The sequence below is a fragment of the Elephantulus edwardii genome, unplaced genomic scaffold, assembly GCF_000299155.1.
Source record: "Elephantulus edwardii isolate Elephantulus edwardi_28Jun2011 unplaced genomic scaffold, EleEdw1.0 scaffold00067, whole genome shotgun sequence".
In the NCBI taxonomy this organism is placed as follows: Eukaryota; Metazoa; Chordata; class Mammalia; order Macroscelidea; family Macroscelididae; genus Elephantulus; species Elephantulus edwardii.
In genome coordinates, this window is record NW_006399817.1 from 6,652,353 (window position 1) to 6,672,635 (window position 20,283).

General features: G+C 41.3%; 1 protein-coding gene across 1 annotated transcript in view; it reads right to left on the reverse strand.

Moving 5' to 3' along the window:
* Positions 1-542: 542 nt before the first annotated feature.
* The window catches only part of GRIN2B (glutamate receptor, ionotropic, N-methyl D-aspartate 2B), a 692,233-nt gene continuing 672,492 nt past the window's right edge, over positions 543-20,283 (reverse strand). Inside the window, exons 10-13 of the mRNA XM_006888426.1 lie at positions 13,273-13,433; positions 10,333-10,520; positions 6,992-7,230; positions 543-3,880 (exon numbers count right to left, since the gene is read on the reverse strand). Coding sequence (XP_006888488.1) covers positions 2,024-3,880; positions 6,992-7,230; positions 10,333-10,520; positions 13,273-13,433 — 2,445 coding nt within the window. The 3' untranslated portion in view covers positions 543-2,023. The remainder of the gene's footprint in view (positions 3,881-6,991; positions 7,231-10,332; positions 10,521-13,272; positions 13,434-20,283) is intronic.

The window sequence follows — 20,283 nt, forward strand, 5'->3', positions numbered from 1 at the left end:
TAAGGTAAAGCACTCCGTGCTCCTCTCTCCAAATCTGTGAGAGGTTCAGCCCCTTGTCCCCAGGTTCATTTTAGAAAGAAAACAAAGCTTTACAAGGCCTTCAGTTGGCTTTAAAAGAAAAAATACTGAGGTAAAAAAATCAAGGAGGAAGGTGGGAGACAGCAGTCAAGGGAAGAATGAGGGAAGGTAGTGAATCAGGGCAAACAGGAAGGCAAAGCGCAGCCCTGGAGGGTGAGACTTGAAGAGACATGGCAGCTTCCTTCCAGAGGAGGATGAGCACCTTTCTGGTTTATGTGTCCTGTGTGCAACATGGTGATCCTGCCGTCAAGCTTCCAAACGGACCCAGGGCTCTTTGGATGTCACCCTGTATAAAGGGAGGGTAGCAGGACAATGACACTGACCCAGGTAACACCCCCACCCCAAGTTTCAGGACAAGTTGTGACAAATACTTATTTCCTTTCTCCATTTTCCATTTTTAAGTGAAGGGAGCATCACATTGACCCCATACCCTCATCCTTGGCATTTGACCATTTTTGTTCTTGAATGGTGTAATCTGAGAGGAAAGGAGGTGTTGCAGGAAGATGAAGGAAAGGTGGAATCAAAAGGGTCACACTGGGCTTAATGCCTCATGCTCAGAAAACCATGACCGATCGTGTACCAGGGAGAGTTCCTGCCCTCCCCCATTTCCAAATTTCTTCCCCTCCCTCCATGCCTCTTGACTATTTCCTAATAGTTTATTCCATATTAGTTGTACTTGATTCCAGGGGAACAGTCTACTCTCCTAGCTCCAGGCTAAGTAAGAAGGGATCAAAGCACTGTAAAACATCCCCCTCTCTCACTTACCCTACCACAAAAGTGCTCCCCAGTTCTTCAGAACTTTACTTGGCTTGTCCCTCACACCCGGGCCAGCAGAGGGCCTGAAAATCTCAAAAGAGCTTTCCCTCTTGATGTGGGCACAAGACCCCGGCTGCTCCATCTGCCTTTCGCCCTCCTGGAGAGTTGTTGATAAAAACTGGTTGAAATCACTGCCAAAAACCGAGAAATCACTTCCGTATCTACTCTTATAGGACTGCTTAGCACTTTGTCTATGGAAATAATTTTTAGCTAAAATTTTTTCTTTGCCTCACACAGGAAGGGTGAAAGGGACAGACGGACAAAATTCAGACAACATAAGGCCATCTCTGTTTGTATATAAGCCAAAACAAGCAAATCACTTAGGAATACTAAAAGAAACAAACTCATGGGTCAAGTTTTGCTTCTCTGCTTCTCTAGGCACCTGTCTACACACATAGGCAGAGGTACACGGACACGTGTACAAGGTCCACCAGCTCTTACCTCCAGTAGCATGATGTAGTTTCCAGGAATCTATTCATGTTTCCAACAATGCCCTTTCCTTGCAGTTCACCAGTAATGAGCCCTATGGAGTTGAAGCAAGCATGTTTTGGCTTATGTAAAAACACACATGGCCTTCTAACCTCTGCTTGGCACATATTCCCTAGACAGATGTCATCTAGGCAGCAAGAATTTAAAAGCCCTTTTTCAGTCGTGAGCATTGCACTAAGTGGTGTCACTTAGACGCTAATGCTTCCTCATAGATACATAAAGATCAGCTGAGGAAGAACTTCTGTGCTCACTGGGCCTCCTTTTGCTTCTCCTAGCTTTACTCAAAGTGGGTGGCAGGGAGCCCTTCTGAGCTAGACAGAAGCCAGTCTCCACTCACTTCCCTTTTCCACTCTACCCTCTCATCCTGAGAGAGCCCAACTCATCCTATCACACGAACAGGAATGGCTGACAGTGGGACAAGGGTTGGGGGGGAGAGAACTGCGAAAGGAGGGGAGATGGTGCTGGTCACCAGGGTTGCCCTCAGTGGGAATCAGAACTCCAGGATCCCATAAGTAAATGAAAACAACGAGAAGGAACAAATGGGAACCAAGTTCATCCCGGTCACCCACCATGACATGCGCACCACACGACCCACGGTCCTACCCTTCCCAAACCCACCGTAACCCCTCTCTTCCCTCACTCAGACATCAGACTCGATACTAGAAAGTTTCTCATAAACATGCCCGTTGCTGGAGCCATTGAAAGCCCTGGGGTTTTTGTTGTTAGGCACACAGGGGTTGGACTGGTTCCCTATACAGATGTCCTTCTGGAAACGGCCTGGCACAGCCCCGTGGAGGGCCGAGACCACCGGCTTGTTGGTGACAAGGGCCCGGAAGTCTGGCCTGGCTTTCGGCGCCCCCGCCACCGTGGGCTGCCTGAAGAAGTAGGATTTGCTGCCGTGAAGCAAGCACTGGTCATCCCCAAAAGTGGGGATGAAAGGGTTTTGCGTGACCCGGTCGGGATAGAGCGACTTGCTGAGCATGTAGCCGCTGCCGGGGTTGTTGTGGTGGTGGTGTCCGGCAGTGGGCACTGAGGACTTGTTGTTGGCAAAGGTGCTCTCCCCAGCTGGCATCTCAAACATGTGGGCATAGGGACTCCCGTCGAGGAAGCGGCCCTTGTCTTTGAGGCTCACGCTGCGCGGGGCCAGGGCGGCTTCTTCCTTCTGCAGGTCCACGAAGGTGTCGTAGGAGTGCTGCCGCCGCAGCTTGTTGCGGTTCTTCTTCTGGGCCTTGGCATTGGTGGGGCTCTGGGGGTACTTGGTGGCGGCGGCGTTGGGCGGCACTGCCACCGGGGCCGCCGGCTGGTCCAGCTCCTGCAGGGAGTTGTCCTCGCTGATGTCGTACAGGTTCCCGGCCTTCTTGCAGGCCTCGCAGCGGATGCACGCCTGCCGGCCCGAGTTCTGGCCCGCCACCGCCGGGGGGTAGTTGTGCAGCTTGGAGGGGCAGCTGCGGCAGAAGTTGGCCCCCGAGCGCTCTTCCCAGTCCACGTTGGTCAGGTTCTTCTCCCAAGGCGCCGGCACCCCGCTCACCACGCTGCCATGCTTGTCGCCCTTGAGGTGCGCGCGGTTGGCGCACGGCCCTGCGCCTGCGCTCACCGAGGAGTCGCGCTTGAAGTCATCCGCCCGCTCCTTGTAGATGTCCGTCAGGTCCACGTGCTCCCAGTGCGGGGAGTTCTCCTTGGTGCGGAACTGGTCCAGGTAGAAGTCCCGCAGGCCTTCCTTGTCCCTGAAGTAGCGCTTGTGGTCGGGCGAGCAGGGCGGGCGGCGCCGGTAGGCCAGTTCGATCTCGTCGAACTCGCGCCTGGACTTGGCTGAGGCCGGCCGCTTCTTCAGGCTGTCCTTGTACTGCTGCTTGCGCCGCTTGGCCGCGTTGCCCTCGATGTTCCCGTAGGTGACAGTGTGGGTCGAGATGTCCGAGACGTCGGAGCGGATCAGGTCGTCGTGGCCGCTGTAGCGGTCGCTCTTGAAGGAGAACTTGCCATACAGGTCGCTCAGCTGGCTGTGCTTGGAGGAGGGCAGCCCCAGGTCCAGGGGCTTCTTGCTGATGGACCTGGGCTGGGTGGTGAAAGGGGGGTTGTCACAGTCGTACAGCCCGTCGATGGAGCTGGTGCTGCCGATGCTGTGGGGCCGGTGGTGGTGGTGGTAGTGGTCCTGGTACACGTTGCTGTCCTTCAGCTGCAGGTTGCCGAAAGTTCTCTCCACCTCGCTGATGTAGTCGCTGAAGAGGTTCTCCTCGCAGGGCGGGTTGTTGTAGGACTTGCAGTCGGAATGCGTGAAGCTGCGCCGGTGCTCCGAGATGTCATAGACGGAGGACTCCCGCCGGATGAAGTCCAGGGCGCTCTGCGGGGAGCCGTTCACCCCGGACAGGTTGGCCATGTTCTTGGCCGTGCGGAGCAGACGCAGGATGTTGGAGTGCGTGTTGTTCATGGTGGCAGTGGGGGAATTCATCACCGACTGGCGCTCCTCGATAGCCACTCCATGGATGCAGCTGTAGATACCCTGAAGTCGGAAGAGCACAGGACGCGTTAGGTTTCTGCTGGGGCTACGAGGGAAGAGAACCATTCTCTTCTCCCAATCACCTAACTGCTTAAGAAGATGCCAACGAAAACATATTTATGTTCAATCTACTTAAAGAAAGAGGTCACTGCAAGAGCTTACCTGATTATCCTGCTATCTTTATCTTTACTAAGTTGCATACAGTATCCAAGATCAAGAATTCAATGAAGTTTGGGTAAACTATCAGAGAGGGTTTCCATAACTTGAAAGCTCCACCTCCGTTGCCCTATCTGCTAGTCTAAGTGTGCGCTACTGTACATAAGATTTTCGAAGTCCTCTTAATTTCAAAAATTGGTGGTCAATCCTTCTTCCCAGTCTGTCTTGATTTGAATGCTCAGATTTAGAACATTTTCTGACAAGACAAGCATTTTAAGGAAAAGAGCAGATGAAAGATATTTTCCAATTGCAGAAATAGCCATTAGATTCAGGGCTGTTGTGCACAGAGTTGCTATGAGTTGCAGGCGACTTGACAGCACCTAACAACAGCATCAGAGAGAGTACATAGCTGTACCCACTTGGATTTCTGGGGCTTGAAATCATATGGGAGATAAGTTCATCTTATTCCACTCATCTTACTCTCTTGGAGCCATGAGTGGATTTGAACCATGACCTTTGGGTTAGCAGAACAATTCTCTGGGGACTATGCCACCAGAGCTCCCTGAGAAAACAGGTGGAACTCCCAAATCACTGGGGACCCTCTTTGATAGCTTGCCCAAGACAGAGCTGATCACGGACTTTAGATCATTATATGAAACATGCCTCAACTCCACTCTTGATTTACATTAATTTTTTTTTCTTTATCTATCCAGGTTTTCACATTTTAAAAATGAGGTTGTGTAAATTTTGCTTTGATATTTATGGAAGCATGTTTCATTCTTGTTCAGGAGCTTTCCAGAACTTGGTGAAGATGGCAAACAGCTATGAGATACCTATACCCCTCCTCCTCTCCCCGGTGGAAGAAGAAACCCTCTCTGCTCTCCCAAAGGCATTAACCAGAAGCCTGGGCTGCCTCTCACTACACTGCACAGGGCAATGTACTGCCCTGCATATGAAGGAATACATATAAAATGATGCATATTTGTGTTTTTCCTCCATAAATACAAATGATGTCATACCAACAAATAATGAGGCTACAGTATCAACCCATAGTAAAAAATTATCATCAGCCTCTTGGAAAGAAATGGTGACATTCTGCAGATGCTGAAGCTGTGGCTGGCTGTGCTTGGCTGACTGTAAAGCACGGGGGAGTTTGGAGCCCATAACTTCCCGTTTTCCAGCCTTAAAAAATTTGAGCAATTTTTAGAAATTTGGCCACTAAATAATAGTTGAGCATTTCTCCTCTTGAGCCAAGCATGATCCACATTCACAGAGAGAAATAGGAAGCCCCGGGGTCAAAGAAGGATTTTTTCCTACTGTGCCCTGCACTGCGGGAGGGAAGAATTAGGACAAATATCAAGCACTAAATAGGAATAAAAAATTCCCTTGCTGAATCCTCTCATTTATCCTCTTCTTAGAGTCTCTTTTCCTCTTTATACTTCCTCACTAACCTAGTATTATCATAAATAATTAATGCCTTAACAAATTAGTATTGATTGAGAATTCCCCATATTCAATTCCTTGTACCAGAGCTTGGAAGAACATGGTCCAGGAGAAGGAATAGGATAGGTTCCTTGAGGGTTCACTAAGTTAAAATTCTAAGGGCAAACCAACCAAACACTATTACTATTTTACTCCCTACCTTGAAAGGTGCAAAAACTTGGACCTTTTCCTTTTGGCTCAGGAAGAATTCATTTTGAAAGGGAAGTTGTCTTAATGTATAGGAATCAGAATAAAAAGGAACATGGGATGTTTAGAAGAGGGGGATACTTGATCCCAGAATGCATTAGTCAGATAAAAGAGCAACAAGGTTGAGTTATTCTACCTTCTTTATCCATTTTCTTTTCTACCTCTTCTTGATTATAGCTATGAGAAAATGTCAAGTATTTTTCCTTCTATAAAGGCAGTTATGATGTTTATGGGCTGTGGATGAGAATTTTACAAAGATTACTAGTTCCCTTTACTTCGGCCCTCACCCTGTCAGCAATCTCGGGAGGAAGGGCCACTTGGTGGGATGCAGCGACTGAGGGATTGTAACAGCCTGCATTAGTTCCATCCTCCTGCTTCAGTTTTCTTAAGTGGCCTAAACAAACTCGAAGCCAGAGAGGAAATGGAGAAATCATTCTCCATCAGTAAAATACTACAAAAGGTGAAATAGTTTAATGAGAAACAATTTTCTTATGTAACTCCACTTAAGTCAAAGTTAGCCGTATCTAAAATATGGACTTCTATTATAAAGGGACTTTTGAGTTCATTTCTGGTGACTGAGTCCTACAATTTGATTAACAAAATCATCAAAAATCTATTTTTTAATTTTTATTCTTCCTATTACTCCTCCTGTGACTCCGCCAATTCATATTCAAAACAATAATGCTAATGTTTAATTTTGTGTTAGAAACTAAAGAGTAATCTCAATTTAAAAAGGACTCAAGAGTTAGACATGTGCTATATCTAGAGAAGCTTCTGGTATATAAATCTTTTATGGGTCAAAAGAGTTATTTCTGAAGATTCTGTTAAGCTCGCATCCACATGCTTACAACATAAAGTAGAATACTTCCATATATAAGAATAAAATTGATCTATAAAATTTTGCTATTTAAATAAAAATGTGATTATTATATTTTTAAATGGATTAAATGATTCATGCATCTTATACAGAATTAACTAATGATGATGAAAGGCATTTGGGAAAAAGCCAAATTTTCCATTTTGATAGATCTGCCAGTTCTTGAGAACCAAAAGTACAAACCCCACACAGAAAGCTGTTTCTTAAAGAAAAAGTAGTATCAAACAATTTTTAGAGTCACTTGATATTACACAAACTTCTGGGGAAATGTAAATTATATGGTCTTCAGTGATCTAAAACTGGAGTTGGTGCTCTCGTGGGTTTCTGCACTTCACACACTGCTAGGTTAACTCTCCTTAACAAGTTCCAGTCATCTAAATGTAAGCACTTACTCTGCTGATGGAGAAGACCATGCCAGGCTTGCCAGAACAGACACCCATAAAGCAGTGGCGGAATTGCCAATAGAAAAGGTGTTCGCAGATGAAGGTAATGAGGCTGAGAGCCATGGCTGCCCCCAACATGTAGAAGACTCCAGCCATGTTGTCAATGTCCAGCTGGCTGCTCATGACCTCATTCTTCTCATTGTGGCAAATGCCCGTGAGCCAGAGAGCTTCCAGCTCCTCCATTTCCCCTGGAGACAGAGTAGAGAAGGAGAACAGATATAGACGAGAGGTGATGAACAGACAAGATGAGAGGAGGAGATTTTTGAGAGGAGAAAAAAATATGAGAAAGATACGGATGAGAAAGAGAGATAAGGAGACATAAAGAGAGTGGGCAGAGAAAGTGAAAAGTAATTTTATTAATATCATACCATTAATTCACGAATGTATTACTATGAGTGTTATCAGTATATAAAGATACGCTGCATAGTCTCTGCTCTCAGTTTCCTAGCCAGTGTAAATTGGTTATATATAAATAATGACTAGAAAAACACAGGAGTTAAATTGGGGAGAGGCAGTTTGTGACTAGTAGGCCTTCCTGAAGGAGGTAGGATTTAGAGGGTGGCATGAAGGGCGGGAAAATGTTAATTTTTTACTGAAAGAAAATATACTTCTGGCAGCAAAGATAGCTTGAGCAGGGAGGTGGGAAGACACAGGCTTCTTTAATGGAAGGTATGTAGGATGGTTCCACAGAAGAACATCAGACAAAAGAAGCTGGATTAAAAAGGTTGATTGCTGAGGACTTAAGTAGGGCTTAAGTATCACCTTAAGCACTTTGCACTTTATTTTATGGTCAGTGCCAAATAAAATGACAAGTAATTCAGAAGACTACTCAAAAAATTGTGTAAAGCAGGATGAGGTGATATGGGAAGGAGACTACAGACAAGCTGCTCATTGTGGAGGTCACTGCATTAATATAATCATGGGTCTACAGTCATGAAAAGGAAGAGGCCTGCACCACTTCCTAAGATTTTAAAGAAGCTCCAGTTTTCATTCTAAGGGTGTAGTTAGTTCTTGAGGAGTTGCGTTTTGAATCCACCAGCTGCTCTGTAGGAGAAGGATGGGCAATCTCCTCCCATGTGCCTCTTATAACCTGCTGGGACATCAGATATCAGTTGGTTCTCACTAGTGTACAATGAGTAAGTGATTCTTATTCTAATCCCTGGAGACAAAGAACACTATATTAGACACACAGAGTGGGGTAACAAGGAATAGTATATTAGCACAAAAACTTGGCTTCTTGCATTAATACTGAAGGCAGGAGGACTAAAGACATGGAATTAGGGCTGGCCACAGGGAGAAGAGAGTTTTTATTTAAAAAAAAAGGAACAAGGGAGAGAGAAAGTAGGAGAGAGGAGGAAGAGAGGGAGGATTTTCAGTTCTCTAGGGACCCTATGACTAATTGATCTCCTTTTAAAGAGGAAAATAGCAATATTAAGAGCAAAGGAGAGAAATCATAGATAACATAAGACTCCAATATTCAGACCTGCCTCTTTTTAATATTGCTTTAAGGAAGTACTGATTAATTCAATTTCTAGTAAAGTTGCAATAACCTTTATTCACTTCTCTGGACATCAGAAAGTCGACAGGCAGAAGCATAGTCAAAAGGAAGGTAAGAGGAATTATGTGACTGATCTAGAATCCATGTAATACTTGATGAGCAAAATTCTAAATATCACATAAAGAAAACTGCCTGTTCCAATAGCTCCAGTTTGGGTAAAAATTTGAAATTTTTAAAATCATCTGAGCAGTGATTTTGTTAATTTTTGCAAATTACCCCTATGCCATGTCTGCTCTTAGTTAGGGGCTCTGTTATTGCTGTTAAGTGGCTGCTACATTAAAATTACAGGCGCTCTTATACCAAAATGGCTTGTTAACACTCCAGCTACAACCCTTTTCTCTTTCCAATATTAATCAGATTGCTTTTTACTCATTTATTTGATCACAGTATGTTTTTCCTAACTAGTGGAGAAGTCAAATTCACCTGAAGCCTGAAAGACCAACTGCGTTGCTCTGCCCCTTATTTCATTCCTAACAGCAAAGATGCTGTGGAAAGAATTCACACAACCATTTGGCTGATGGCCTGTGAGACCAAGTAGAGTCAGGCAGCTCACCCATAATTGAATTCATTTCGGTGAGACTAACAAGAAGAGTAAGTAGTTTGGACAGTAAAGATGAGGATTCAGAAGAAAGGAATAAAGTAAGAGGTGCTATCTTAACAAATCAAGACGGCTGTTTAACTTGCTAAAATGACACTTAAAACCAAAAAAACCAAAACAAAAACCCCATGATCCTGACTCGTGGTGACCCCAGAGTGTCCCCACTGCAGAAGTGTGGTCCTCAGGGTTCTCAAGGACTGGTATTTTAGGAAGAGATCAATAAATCTTTCTTCTGAAGTGTCTCTGGGTAGATTTGAGGATCTAGCCTTTTGCTTAATAGTTGAGTGTGCTAACTATTTTCATGGCCCAGAGATTCCTAGACTGACACCAACAGAAAGCTAAACCCACTGTCAATGAGCTGATCTTGATTTACCGCAACCCAGCTGTTAAAGAGCGGAACAGAGCCCCATAGGGCTTTCTTTGCGTGTAATTTTTATGTAAGCAAATCCCAGTCCTTTCTTCGATGGCACATCTGGGTGGGTCTGCACTGCTAACACTTTGGTTATTAGTTGAGCATAAACTGTGCTACCTAGACAGTGGAACCGTGGGTTGTTGTGTATAACTGAGTTGGAACTGACCCATAGCTGACCTGCCAGTGGGTTTTCAGAAGCAATTAGTTGCTGGAAAAGAGACTGCCCATCCTTCTCCCATAGAACAGCAGGTAAATTTGGACTGTGTGCCTTTGGAATTGCAGCACAGTTTATTGCCCCTAGGCCACCAGAGCTCCAGGAGTGCCTTTTAGAGTTTGCCTCCTATTCCTATCTCAGCCTCCTGCAGTTGAAGGAGTAAGAAAGGAGAGTAGAAAAAATGAACAAATGGCCACAAATGTTACTTCTCCACTCTTTCCATGGAAACAAACACAGCAGAGACTTTTCTACCATTCTATCCACTGTTCAAAGTCACATGTAAGATGAGTCCTTTTGATCATCTCATACTAGCTTCTGCTTTGTCCCTGAAGGTTTCCTCACAGCCTAAGTTACAAAACAGACTATCTTGGTTAATTCCTTGAGTCTTCACTCTAAACTTTCATCCTGAAATCGCATAGCAGACAGTCTAGAAGTGCCAGATGAGAGGGATGGAGAAAGGAGGGATGTTTTGGATGGGCTACTGAAAGGCACTCTTTCTTTAACTTACCATCGCCAAAGAGCTGCAAGATAGCAAGGTCCACCTGGCGTTTCCACCCAGAATCCTTCTGAATGGCAATGCCATAGCCAGTGGAAGCAAAGACCTTCCCGCTGCCAATGGTCACCAGCTTGCAGCCTTCATCTCGGCCTGCCATGTAGTTCAGCACTGCTGCATCATAGATGAAGGCATCCAGTTTCCTGCACAAGGAAGAAGCAAAGAAACAAAATCTAATGGAGGAAATTTTAGTACAAAACTACCCATGGGGCCATTAATATAAAGCTATAGGGTTCTGGCCAACCATGGGGAGAATTGGTGCAAAGTAAGACCTAAATTGAAACTCTGCCAGCTTCTAACCCTAAATCCCAGGCGGTTCTTTGTGTGATTCGAGGTTGAAAGGAGGAGTTCTTTGCCTCCTACCAGGGATGATAAGAATGTAACTTGGGCTTGAAGCCAGCTCATAAGCTGTGTCTGAAAAGGAGAAGGAGTAAAAAAGAATCAATAAAAATAATAACAGAAATAATGAAAAGTAACCACCACAATGATAACAACAAATAACATGGGTTAGCTTTATATAACATTTTTCATTTCTCAGTTCATTATAGTCCAGAGTGGGGATACATGTAGGTGTATGAGTTTCAATAGATGTGCAAAGCTGTTTTCATGGTCAGAAATGCTTCAACATTCTGTTGTGCAGCACAAAGGTGGAGATGAGTGATGGGTTAGTGGCAGCACAGACTTGTGTTAAGACTGTACGTGTAGAAAAGGACAAATAGTGCACAGTGCCACTGTTGTAAAGCGGTTGTGTTGTAAAGTTGTTGTGCAACTAAGAGGGGACAGATAATATATAGTGCATTGAAACAGATGAGGAGAGTACTGTTTAGGAGGAATATATGATTAGATATTACTGTCATGACAAGAGTCCAGAATGAAAGCTGCATAGTGGAGTGGACGGCGGGTGTGTGTGTGTGTGTGTTGTATAACAATTTTATTTATTTATTTATTTATTTTTTTACTTGTCAAAAAGAAGAACAAACTGGGAAAGAGGGGCTGGCAGGGAGGAAACAATGAATGAATGGAAATCCCCCTAAAAATAAAATTAATAAAATAAAAAAATCTGTACATGTATGTATCCCTTTCAATATATGTTAAAGTAAAAGGACTCAGAGACCTCATATGACTAAACATGTAAGAACCTTATTTTAATTATTGTAAAGGGATTTACACTGAAGGTATGTATAAGGAAAATAATAAAACTTGGGGGTGAGAGTAGAAGACAGAGTGAATAGTTAAGAGTAATATTAATGGTAGTGGGGAAATATAGCTAGGCAGATGACAGAGATGTCTGCAAAGATAAGATTGCATCTCCTTTGCATTTTAAGTGCTTCCATTTATTATTATTTTTAATTATTGAGGAGAAACTGGTGCAACATACAATTAGTCATTTTAACATGAACAATTCAGTGGCTTTTAGTACGTTCACGTTGTTAGAAAGCCATGATTTCTAGATAATCCCTTGTTAAGAAAAAAACAGGATGTTTTCTGGCATCATAAGGCACAAAACCCTTTCTACAAAGTTGTGAAAAGGTGATACACCAGAAAATCTCAGCTCTGGCGTGACTGAGAACTGTGAGTGTACCAGGAATCAGCCTACCCATAGTAATCCTTAGCTCAGATCTGAAATCTGCTGTCACTTTATGATAATAATTCTGAATCTATCAATGCTTTAGGTAATCATACATCTAGGAGGCTCTTCCAAATATGAGCTACAGGGGTAATGAGAAGATATGCAATTGTTGTTACAACAAAGGAAACCAAGTTGCAAGTTCTCTAACTTGCAAATTCCAACAATCACAATTCTCACTCATTTGAATCAAGATCTCTTGATGTAAAAAAGCCAAACATTAATTGTCTATCTTATACCACAGTCATGACTTCTGGAGGCCAAATGAATAAAGAGACCAGTATAGCTGAGACTGCTCAAGACAATCTATTCACAGTTCACAAACTCTATGTATACTCTATATATTTTATTTTTGTTAGGTGCCATCAAATCATACTTACAGCCACCCATGGAGGAACAGACCTGAGACCTGTCCTATCCTATGCCATCCTCATCTCTCCAACACATGTGAGCCTACTGCTGCAGTCACTGTGTCAAACCATCTTGTTGAGAGTTGTCCCCTCTTTTGTTGACCTTCCACTTTTCCAAGCATGAGGTCTCTTTCCAAGGAATAGTCTCTACTAAGAGTAGGCCCAAATATGTGAGACAAATCATCACCATATTTTCTTTCAAGGAGCATACAGGCTTTACTTTTTCCAGGACATATCTTATTTGTTCTTTTCACAGTCTATGGGATATTCAATACTCAACTCCCAAATCACAATTCATAGGCATTAAGTTTTCTTCTGTCCAGCCCTCAAATACATAAGAAGTGATAGAAAAGACTATGGCCTGAATCAGGTGCACCTTCTATGTAGAGGAATCCAGTGAGTGACAGCAAAAAGTATAACTGAAGACCAGTCAGAATAGTGCACTGTTTATTGTCTAATAATCTTATCGTTTCCTCCTTTTATTTTTCTCCCTTGTCAAGAAGACATTAATATCGATTCACTTTTTAGTCATAAGTGTTTATACTTAACACATGAATTTCATACTTAACTTACCCTGTCTACTTTTATATTCTATTTAATTCCTCTTTTATGGATATGTTAATGCAAATAGAAAAGAATTCATAAAAAATACAGACGTAAATAATTGCATTTGGATCTTTGTGCACTGACCTGAATTATGCTGTCAGATTTAACCTGGAAATCCTTAGCAAGTCGATGAAGTTGTCTTTGATTTAACTTTTGGTGGTACTACATATGGACAAACAGTATATTTTATGCAACATATATTTACTAAATGTGAACAGTACAGCAAAGGTATTGTGTGGAAACGGTTCTTACCCTGTTTTCAGGGAGAGTAATGCATCATCTACACCCCTCTGGTTGAACTTTCCCATATAGGCATGCATCTCTGCATAGTTATTGCGTATATTCCTCTCTGTGCTGCCATTTGGCACCGTCCCAAAGCGGAAAGGGGGTGAGAAGTCATTGGGTCTCTGGAACTGAGTAAGAGAGAGAGAAAGAAAATGCTTCAGGAAATAATAAGAGAGATTGTTAACATTGGTGAAATGTATAATGGAAGGGATCCAGAAGTTCCAAGTGAAACTCACCAAATATATAAGCTTTCATTCATAAGCCTCAGAAAGTGGACTTCGACTCAATTTAATACCCACTGTTTAGATTTTCCTGTCTTCCTAACCCTGACTTTAATCTAGAACCCCTGTGTGTGTTCATTTTTATGCAAACTGTACAATACATGAAGTGATGATGGACCGAGAGGAATGTACTGTTAGCTCAAATGCCATGGAGTAGCCACCTTTATATCTGAAAATTACATGAAATCTGCTTCCAGGTCTCCTAATTTAGGGCACAAATTACACTGTCATTGGACTATTAAGGACTCAGGCCCTTAGTGAAGTGAATTACATTATAACTGTGGAGCTAGTTTGTTAAATATCAAATATGTTTTGCTAAGAAATTTTCTCTGTGTTAAAACTCATATTCATCTAACATGAGCTGGAGGATATATAATACAATTAAATATAATTTTAATTATTTTCCTCTTTGGCTTACGAATTGCAAGTGGCTCTCTAGTGCTTATCATAATGAATTGGAACCTCTTGAGTTTCTACCTCTATGACATCAGTTTTATTTCTGGCTATTTCCTTGCAATGAGCAAGGGTGTGCATTACCTCCTGAACACATAATTTTGTTTATTTGCATCTTCATGGCCTCATATAGCCTATCCCCAAAATATAAACTCACCTTTCTTCTATGGCAGTTCACAATCTTTTAAAAAATGTAACACAATTTTTTAAATTTTTCAGTAAATCTATGATTTCTTCTCCCTTCCCTCTCCACACCCATGATATTTTTCCCCACAGTGACCCATTAGTACTTGGTAATCTTGACTTATACTATTAAAATTCACACCTATACATTCAAATGCTCTTTTAAAGTACCGGCTACTAGTCTTTGTTGTAGTCATTAGAAGTTTAACTTCTATATTGAGACAGAAATGGACTGAAGACTAGCTCTGTCATATACGATGATGTGACCTTGGGCAAGTAACATAAACTTTCTGCATATAACTTATTCCTTTGCAAGAATATGAAAATGCCTAGTTTGCAAGAATGTTGTGAAGATTAAATGATCTGATGCATAAAAAGTGCTTGGCATGGCATCTGACACACAGTGTTCAATAAATGCTTTCGTACTATTTTTAATCCAGATCCAAATCTGTATTTCCTGTGTCAGGATCTCAGAGATTCTTTCAATGGTCAGATGGAATATGACCAGAATAGTTTTGTTTTGCCTTAGCATAAGGAAAGATAATGTAGACAGACAGTCTAAGGCCTCCTGGTTGAAATACTATATCATTTGCTTTGGAGATATTTGACAGTGTTTGCTGGAGCTTCCCGACTAAAACAAGCCTGGAAGCAGGAGCGGCATCCACTTCTGAAATGGCTTGCCTCCGGAAACTCTGTACAAACAGTGCTCAGGCCTTTTGTTTATAGGGTCGTTATGAGTCGTCTATGACTCGACGGCACCTAACAACAACAACCTTCCAATTCAGGAATCCTTGTGGCACAGAGGGGTAAGCATTGGACTGCTAATTGAAAGGTAGACAGTTTGAACTCACCAACTACTCAATGGGAGAAGGATGAGGCTATCTGCTCTCGTAAAGAATGACAGCCTTGAAAAGCCTAGGGAATAGCTCTACTCTGTCCCTGTAAATCAGAATGGACTTGATGGCTGTGATTTTTAGCTATTTTTTAAAAACTTGCCAGTTCAGGAATCTTCTGAACCTTTGTGTTGATGAAGTTTATAACCATTCTTCTTCATTTTTTCTCTTGACCTTGGAAGTTCTAGAGATACTCTATGTATATTAATTTCATGAGTCACAACATGTCACAGGGCCAGTAAGTGTAAACGTCATCTTCTGGTGGAGAGCTCTGGTGGCCTGGTCTCTAGGGAATTATACTACACCTCTATGCTGGTTTGAATCCACCAGTGACTGCAGGGAAATAGACGAGCACTCTCCCACTGTGTGATTTACAGCCTCAGAAGCCCACTGGAGGATCAGCTATGATCCTCAGATTCATGTCAATTCAGACTTAATGGCAATGAGTAGTAATAGTAGTAGTGAGTTAAAAGCAGAGTTATGCAGGGATTATTTGGTAATCTGTCATTAATGAATAGTCTTATTTGCTTATTTAAAAAGCTCCTATTCTAACATAACCATGTTGCTATTTGCCATTTGGAGCTTGGGTTTGTTTATTTTTAAAGGGATATGATTTTTAATTAAATACATTGTAAGAGTCAAAGAATTTTAGAGCTTAAAAACCATTCAGGGATAATTTTCCCAAATTGCTTACTTTATAAATGAAGAAACTGAGGCCCAGAGAGTATAAGTAATTTGGTAAAAGTCACAAAGTGGTAGTGATGACTAACTTCAGAAAGAAATCAATTGGCCTAACTAATCAAGTGCTGTCCTCGGCAGATAGCAAGTTTAAAGTAAACAGGGATGTGCTTTATTGACAAATGTATTTGGAAAGTATTACCCACGTTTGGTAGGACACTATATGGGTGAAACTGGAGAAGTGAATGGTAGAGTGAGGTTATGTCTAAGGAAGAATGAAAGATTTCCTAAGATGTAATTAATCTATTATGTGGGTAGGGATGGCCTTGATGCTGACCAATCCAATATGTGGCTAAGTATTTTTCCAAATTATATCATATGATTTTATCCAAGGTTGAGTGGCAATGCCAGATAAGCATTAGGAAGCTATATGCAGTTATTATCAAATACACCACTTCAGATATTTGACAAAAAGAAAATTCAATCAAAATTAGAGCAGATATTATAGTAGGCAGAAAAAAAAAAGACATAACCCTCTTTCAGTAATTCTCCGCTTAGCTAGGACACCGGCAATTGACAATAGATGCTTAAAAGGACTTAGATTCTCAAGACCCAGAGTACTTGCTGAAATATCAATGAAAGTTGTAATCATGCTCAATACAATTCTGTTACAAATTATTATGCTCTTTTTAAAAAAAAAACCAAACCTGGCAATTCATTCCAGGCATATGCAGCAACTTTTTATTAATCAAATATGAAGCTGCATAAATGATATAAGGTTTTCCATATTGCTTTGGCAACTTTTAATCTTACATTATCACTTATATGCTATAACTATATCTCTGAATGAAAGCCAAAGGAACCATAAAGGACTGAGAATAACCAAGACAGCACTGAAAAACAAAAATAAAAACAAGACTGGAAGACTCAACACTACCTGACAGCAAGTCTTTTTTTGTAAAACTGCACCAATTTTAGAAAGTCCCCATGATATGAGCATAAATATAGACAAATAGATCACTGGAACATAATAGAGAAAGCCTGGTAATATGTACATGCACAAATGGTCAAAAGGCAATTCAATGAAAATAGGTAGTCTTTCCAACAAATGATACTGAAACAATTATATATTCATATGCAAATACCCCCTATTCCACATCTCACAATATATGCATAAATTACCTCAAAATAGAACGTATACCTACATGCAAGACGTAAAATCATAAAAGTTCTTGAAGAAAAAGACAAGTGGTCTTTGTAACCTTGAAGTTAGAAGAAGAGTTCTTGGATATGACAACAAAAGTACAATCAAAAATAAAAGGAAAAAAAGTTATAAATCAGATTTCACTAAAATGAAAAAGTCCTTTTCAAAGCATTGTTAGGATTATGAAAAGACATGCAATAAGAGAAAGTTTGAAAAATCAGATAAAGCTACTTATGATATAATGACAGAGCTAGACTCTGACACGGTTACACAAAGCAATAATCAGACCAATCAGAGCTAGGAAGAATGGAGGGCATAGTTCAATGCAAGCTGCAAATGAAGGACAGACAACAAACTCCAGCTCTCTTTGTTGCCAGCTGTGTGAATAAGGGCAAGAGATTTAGATTTTACTTTCTCATATGGAAATATTATTAATGGATAAATAAAATCATACATAGGAAATAATTTAACACCTTAGCCAGCACATGTTGTTATGTGCCGTTGAGTCAACTATGCCTCATACTGACGCCATGAAGCTCAGATCTGAACCTTGCTCTATCCTGTGCCTTCTTCACCATTTCTGACACTTGAGTTCAGTGTTACAGTCACTGTGTCAATCCATCTTGTGGGTCTACCATTCTTATGCTGAGCGTCCACCTTTCCAATTGTGATGTCCTTCTCCAAGGACTGGTCCCTTTTAACAACATGGCCAAGGTATGTTAGACAAAGGTCCACCATCCTTGCATCGAAAGAGGAACACTTTTAAATATAGCACTGGAGGTGGAGCCCTTTGATTAGAAGACTCTAACAAATAAGCCTGAATAGCTGTAAACTTCCATTAATAATTGGAACATAGAATGTATGAAGTTTGAATTTAGGGAAATTAGATGCCACAAAAATGTAAATGGAGTGCATAAAGATTGACATTCTCTCTTTCTAAGAAGATGGTGCCAAAAGTGAAGAAGGAAGCCTCTGCCCCTCCCAAAACTGAAGCCAAAGCAAAGGCATTAAAAGCCAAGAAGGAGTCCTGAAGGGCATCCACAGGCAAAAAAAAAAAGAAGAAAATCCGCACATCACCCACCTTCTGTCAGTCTAAGATGCTGAGACTCCAAAGGCAGCCCAAATACCCCCGGAAGAGCGCCCCCCAGGAGAAACAAGCTTGACCACTATGCCATCATCAAATTTCCCCTGACCACTGAGTCAGCCATGAAGAAGATAGAAGATAACAACACACTTGTGTTCATTGTGGATGTCAAGGCCAACGAACACCAAATTAAACAAGCTGTAAAGAAGCTCTAGGACATTGATGTGGCTAAGGTCAACACTTTGATTAGGCCTGATGGAGAGAAGGCCTATGTTCGACTTGCTCCTGACTATGATGCTTTGGATGTTGCCAACAAAATTGGAATCATCTAAACTGAGTTCAGCTGGCTAATTCTAAATATAAATTTTTCTCACCAAAAACAAACAAGATTGACATTCTCGGCAAAAGCAAGTTGAGATGGACTGGAATTGGCGGTTTGGAACCAGACAATGGTGATCTATCATGCTGGCGATGAAAAATTCAACAAGAATGGGGTTGCATTGATAGTAATAATGACCATTTCAAGATCCATCCTGAAGTATAATGCTGCAAGACATAGGATACTATCCATACACATACAATATTAATACAGCTATTATTGAAACACATCACCAACAACTAAAACCAAAGATAAGGAAATTGAGGATTTCTACCAATTTTTGCAGCCAGAATCAGCACGTGATGGAGCCTCAAAACTGTTAACTGCATCTCTGTAGGGCGCTTGGGTAGTTAAGTGGATAAGGAGTTTGCTGCCAATGCAAAGGCAGGGGGTTCGAATCTATCAGTTATTCCATGGGAGAAAAATAGACAATCTCCTCCCATGCAACTTACTGCCACAAATAACCCTGAAGGGTCAGTTATGAGTCTATTTTTTATGATAATCAGTGAATATGTGGATGATGTTCTAATATCTAAAATTGTCAGGCACTGTTTTCTAAGATTGAAAACTTTTGTTCTCCATTCCTTAAACTAAACCAGTATGTGAATTAACAGAGAAAGAATGCCATCCCAGAATTAGCAAGAGTGAAAACAGAAGTGAGCTTGCCTTTTCCTTTGAAAATTCTTGCCCCAGGATGGTGAGATCTATGGGGTTTAAATAGACAGATTTAGAAAACGGTCTTTGGAACATGAACATCACTAAACTTCATGGCCATTGATATGATCAGGGAGGTCTGTGAAGAAGAAGGGGTGAATAAAATCTCTTCCAAATCCCTTGATACTTCCAATAAGTGCCCTTGTAATAAAGCTTACCCCAGGCAGTGAGGCATTATATGACATTTGTTTAACCTGAATGGCAATAAACACTCTCTGGAGGATTAGTCAAAGTAAAATTTAGCCCTTATAAGAAACAGAGTGTCTTAAAATCTATAAAATAGGGAGGAACTTGTAAAATAATTGAAAAAAAAAAAACAAGTAAAATAAAAACTCCAATATACAAAGGAGATATTTTATTAGGTTAAAATAGTCTACCTGGTTTTAAAGTAGAAACTTTTAAAACTGATTGGTATTACCTGAAATCACCAGCGATTTCATTCTACCTAGGTCAAAACCAATACCCCTAAAAGCAATACATTTGTTGCAGAAGAGCACTCTGCTCTAAAGTTATAAAAAACAAAATGTCACTTTGGTGACTAAGTTATGTCTGCAATAAGCCACAGTTTTTTTTAACTGGCCTTGTGGTAAGAAACTGCACTGCAATCCCAGAGGTGCGTGGTTCAAATCCACCAGATGCTCTGCTGGAGAAGGAGGAACAATCTCACACAAAATAATACACACAAAAAATAAATTTTTTTAAAAAAACTTTTTTAAAAAAAGAAACTTCACTTCAGTCCCAAAGGCACAAGGCACAAGGTTCCAATCCATCGGCTGCTCTGTGGGAGAAGGACAGGCAATCTCCTCCTGTGTGATTAATTGATTCTGAAAACCTGCTGATGGTCAGCTATGGGTCAGTTCTGACTCAGTGGTACACAACAACAACAACAACATATGTATATGAAAGGCGGACAATGAAAACGAGGGAGAATAATTTGAATTGGTAAATAAATACCAAATATATTATAGCCTACTAGAAGAATGAATAAGTCAGTCTAAGAAGAAATACAGCCAGACTGTTCTGCAGAATCAAGGTTGAGACTACCTGCTTACTTTGGATATGACATCAAGAAACAATTTATTGAAAAGGACATCATGTTTGGTAATGGG